The sequence below is a fragment of the Pseudochaenichthys georgianus genome, chromosome 14 (genome assembly GCF_902827115.2).
Source record: "Pseudochaenichthys georgianus chromosome 14, fPseGeo1.2, whole genome shotgun sequence".
NCBI lineage: Eukaryota > Metazoa > Chordata > Actinopteri > Perciformes > Channichthyidae > Pseudochaenichthys > Pseudochaenichthys georgianus.
The window spans coordinates 3,782,035-3,787,138 of record NC_047516.1 but is presented as its reverse complement, the minus strand read 5'-3'; the positions used below and the strand labels follow the sequence as shown (position 1 = coordinate 3,787,138).

The 5,104-nt window shown below is 43.5% G+C and overlaps 1 protein-coding gene across 1 annotated transcript in view; it reads right to left on the bottom strand.

Moving 5' to 3' along the window:
• klf5l (Kruppel like factor 5 like) overlaps positions 1 to 4,331 on the bottom strand; it is a 30,546-nt gene extending 26,215 nt beyond the window's left edge. The window contains 1 exon segment of the mRNA XM_034098339.2: positions 4,142 to 4,331. Within this exon segment, the coding sequence (XP_033954230.2) occupies positions 4,142 to 4,282 (141 nt within the window). The 5' untranslated portion in view covers positions 4,283 to 4,331.
• Positions 4,332 to 5,104: the final 773 nt, after the last annotated feature.

Here is a 5,104-nt window from a genome sequence, read left to right as displayed (position 1 = left end):
ACCAATCAGTGAGGGAGCCTGCAAGCTGAGACTGGTTGTAAGCAGATACTTGCCCAGATGCAAAGAAGCCGTGCGTGCTGTTCTGAAAGTCAAATCATTAGTCAAAAACCATTTCAGCATCAGCAGCCTGAAACACGTCTGTCATCAACAAGGTTCGGAGAAAGAGGAGGAAAAGTACGACAAGGCTGAGATGACAGGAGAACATGTGGATAGTGTCAGCTCACAAAGTGGTGAGGGAGGCGTGTGGCGCAGTGGGTTGTGCGTAGGTGTTCGGATCAGGGGGGCGCAGGTTCAAACCCCACCGCAGTCAGCATGTCGTTGTGTCCCTGAGACCCTGTGGGAATTGTCCACAGTATTGAGTATGTAAGTCGCTTTGGATAAAAGTGTCTAACAAGTGACATGTAACGTAATGTCCCAGTACAATAACAGGATGTTAAAGAAAACATCTCCAAACCATATCTGAGTATTGATCTCCAGGAATCATTAGGCGTGACTGGCAGCACGGTGTGCCATGAAGTTACTCGGTAACTTCTCCAGTCTGTGCTCCGTCTAACAGGAAACCTCTCGCTGATTTAACGACAAAAGAATCTGGAAATAGGTTTCATATTAGTTACTTATTCTGCCATTACTGCTGACGTACATGAGCGGATTAATTCCAGAATAAAACGTGCATTGTTTGGAAGAAGAGTAGGATAAAAAGATGGACTCGGCGAGTTCACCGAACTTTGATGAGCAGCCCAACGTCAGTCACAAAGAGATGTTTGTAAATGCTGGTTCTTTACTTTTGTATTAAAACACAAGTCTGTAAGTAATGGAAGAAATGTATTCGTATCATAGGTATATGAAACTGGTTTGAAAACATCTTCAGAAACATCCCAGAAAAAACAACACTAGTATTAATGCTGCACGACACAATAACCACTGATGACTTGTTCTGATCAATGGCCGACCAGAACTTTTCTAACTGGGATACTTTGAAAATATCCCTCAAGCGCCTAAAGGGGGATTCTCCAGCGAATCAGGGAAGTAAATGCGAGAGAAGCAACTTCCCCATTTTGTAGCTTCACTCATCGATATCTTTACAATTCAGAATGATCACCCGACTGCCGTTTCTCTTAGCTCAATTAACGCTTAGCGTCTTTTAGCTCAGCGTTTTCTTTTAGCTCAGCGTTTTCTTTTAGCTACCTGCCACTTTAACGTTTCACTTTCTATGCTCTCAACAACCTTATTTGCCCCGCACCACATGGCAGGCATACAAGCTGGTCAACATATCTGCATTCAGCACTTAAAGAGTCACAGCTGTCTTTAAACAAAGTGGAACATGTCAATGCTACGTTTACAGCTTGTCACGCTGCACCCGAGTTGCATGAAAACCAATACATGCCAGGTTTGAAAACACACTTCACACTAATATCTCGTCATCTTCTGAGGATTGAAACACTTTATCAGCCCTCCCAAACACGTTGGCTTCTTTTCTGGACTGTTCTTTTGACAAGTGACGCAGCATCGAACGAAAGCCTTTGGCACGATGATAAAGCAACACTGGAGAGAACCATCGCAGGTGACGAGTGTTTGAGGAGCCTTGCAGCCTTTCACTGCTGCCGAGCCTCTCGTGAGGTCGGCCTCTGCCATCCTGCTCCCTGCCCGGAGGCGGCCTGTGTACGCGGGCCCTGCTCAGACAGGTCGAGCCGCATACTGCTGTCACGACACTGCTCAGTTAAGCCCTCGTTAAAACGCCAACACAATGACACCAACACATGTCTCGGAGGGGTGGGAAAGACACGAAGCAGACTTATTTTTAACTTTCTCTTGTGCCTTCCTGGAGTGGGATACCCTGTGTTTAAAAGAAAAGTATAGTCCGTGGGAAGAAACGGAGAGTGGTGAAAGAAACGCAGACGGAGAGTGGCCCGATTTATGTGTGAGGGATGTGTTTAAGAAACCATCTTCACGCACACCGCGGTGAATCAGGGGCACATAAGGTGAACCCAGTCACGCTTTAGATTTGCCCGAGGGACGACTATTTCAGTTAACTCGGCTGCTTTGTTCTTGGCGAAGTCATGTTTTGAATAACATCAAGCGCGGCACGGCACAGCAAGGGGAAACAGAAGAACAAGCGGTTGACTGGTTGCCATCTTGTCTCGAGCAAAACCTCAAATCAAACAACAAAAGGGATATGTTGTAGACATAATACCACGTGATGTTTTTATGTGAAATATGAACTTGTAAGTCGCTTTATTTGACTTGCTGACTGGCATGCAAAAGAAGACAGGGATTTGTCTTATGATGCTATAGTCAATGATTTACGATAAAAACCTGCACCGTTGAGCTCTAATCAGGCTGCATTTTATTCTAATTCATTCCCACAAGCGCACATAAGGCCATAAAACACCTCTTCCTGTTTATGACGATCATTGTGGTCGACATGTATCTGCAGACAGCGAAACCGTGTTTGACACAAAACATACTATAAGTTGAAGATAAAATAACTAAGGAGGCTTTGTTGTATTGACAGAAGAGCAGGTTACATCAAACATTAGTATACTTGTTTAAGATGTTTGCACATACTTGCACATACCATTCAGTATAATTTCAGTTCAACTGCTGCTAGACGTTGGTTCGCTTCTACGTTCACGTTGACAATGCCAATAAAGTCTGTTCAAAAACAGCCGCAGCATGTGACCACTCCATGTTTGCATAAAACCCAACAGCATGAGTCCAACACAAAAGACTCTCATATCCCCACGCATCTGCACGAATATAAAGGAAGCTCCAGGAGTGAACAAACAGGCTTAGCCCACCTAATCCACAGGGGGTCTCTCATGTGGGAAAAGCTCTCAGGATCTAACGCCTGGCAGCAAACCAAACCCAGCACCGCACGAAGGCTTCTGGTTTCTGTTGTGACCTGCGTAAAACCCACAGCCATTATACTTTAATGCAGCTATCATGCGTCTGCTGTGAGCCGCTGTTCATGTGTAACATTGGTGGGGTGGTCCAAAAGTGTTATTATTTATTGTGTACGAATAGTTTGGTTTCGCTAAAACATGGCATGAGTTACTTCCTGAAATGTGCAGGCTTCTGGCATCAGATGGAGAAATATGAACTATCTTGGACCGACAGATCTACAGAGGAATGATGGATGGAGAGAAAATGACATTTAGCACACGTGTCTAGAATTCAACCTGATTTTCCATCATGTGATCAAACCCCACGACTGCAGCCTCTACAGGTAGGGAAGTAAGCAAGACACCACATGTACCTCCGCTCCAATAGGACCAAGCTGTGTGGGTGTAATAATCAAGAAAAGAAAGGCATGGGGTATTTACTTCACAATAAGGGCTGCAACTAATCCATATTTTTTCAATGGGTTCAATGCTTTGTCTATAAAAAAATGTCCATCTCAGTTCCTCAAAGACCAAGGAGATGTCTTTAAATATCTTGTCTCCTCAGTCCAGAATCCAAAGGTCTTCATTTAAATATGATAGAAAGCAAAGAAAAACAGGACATGTTCTAATTTGAGAGGCTCAAACTGCACTTTCCTACATTGTAATATATGTATTACATAATGTCAAGTTACAAACCGTTGCAGCTCTATTCACAATGCATTCATATATCTCGACACATAGGAATAAAAACCCGACACCTACAATAAGCTTGTAACATCAGGCCTATGTAATTATATAGCGTGTTTTGTGAGTGTTTGTTAATGCAATTATATTTAAAAAGTCTTAAAAAACAACTTCAAGCTACTAAAATCAACCTTCATTACATTACAGAACTATAAATAAAGTTACATTTGAATCATTTGTAGAGCAGTGCTGCCACTATAGTTGCACTAAACAGCTCCCAGGCGAACTGTACCTGCTTTTTCTAACATGTCAGGTGTGTGTGTGCGTGTGCGTGTGCGTGTGTGTGTGTGTGTGTGAAGGACTTTAACCTGCCTGTACAGGTGAGCTGATACCTTCCCCAGGTAAAAGCAGCCTGGTAGATTTAAAGAATTGCACAGCGTTGTGTCTAATCAAAACTACTTCTCTTTAACTTAAACAGAGCCTGCATCCACACTGCCTGTTAAAGCATTGGAGGGGAAATTAATAAAAGACCCGGGAAGCCCGGCCCTCTCTAGCGGGTCGGTGGAGATTCTCACCCCGGATTTGACGTCCTCAAACACGGCCGCTTCCTCAACGCCATCCGCTGCAGCCATCCTCACCGGCTTCAGCTGCGTGAAAACAGCCCTTTCGTCTGTCGTATGCGGCGGATTCATCGCCAGTCCTACCATCGCTGCCATTATATTTAATCTCTTATACAATATATATCTTATTCTGAATGTAGGTTATAAGAATAGGAAGAGTTATGGCTGATAAATGCGTCTTTTGTTAGACTAAATGCTACGTATTCCAAAGCCCTCCCCTCTGTTCTGGCGCACAGGTAGGTTTTACCTGAGCTCAAGTATGGACCTGCTACCTGCAGGCGACGGTCCACACACAGCACAACCAATGAAAACAGAGGATGCGTGTGTGGTCCAATCAGCTGCGAGGAGGAAGACGGGACTCACCTGAGAGAATCCGGAAATAAGGGAAAACAGCTGGAAGGCATCATCTCTCTCTCTCTCTCTCTCTCTCTCTCTCTCTCTCTCTCACTCACTCACTCACTCACTCACTCACACACACACACACACACACACACACACACACACACACACACACACACACACACACACACACACACACACGCACTTATTTAAAAATTAAAGAAACATAATTTATAGAATTTGTAAAAAATTAAATATCAAATTAAACTAAACTCAATATTCTAATTTGTCTTCCCTCCCTCTGTTGAAAGCATGCAAAAAGCCTAACTGTTGTTTGTTTTACGTTATAATAAAGTCTGCCATCTTTTTGGTGATTTTTGCAATACTGTATTTCCCATATGAGTCACGCTCGCTTGGACACAATAAAACCTATTGTATTCACCAATATCCTGGTGAAATAGTGGAATTCGCAGGTCAAATGTGGAATGGAGCAGACAATACATCTTGTGGCTGTAGCCTAGAAATCTGTATTGTTTTGCAAATCTGCCAAGTCATTTGATAAGTAAGCATTATGGGCAA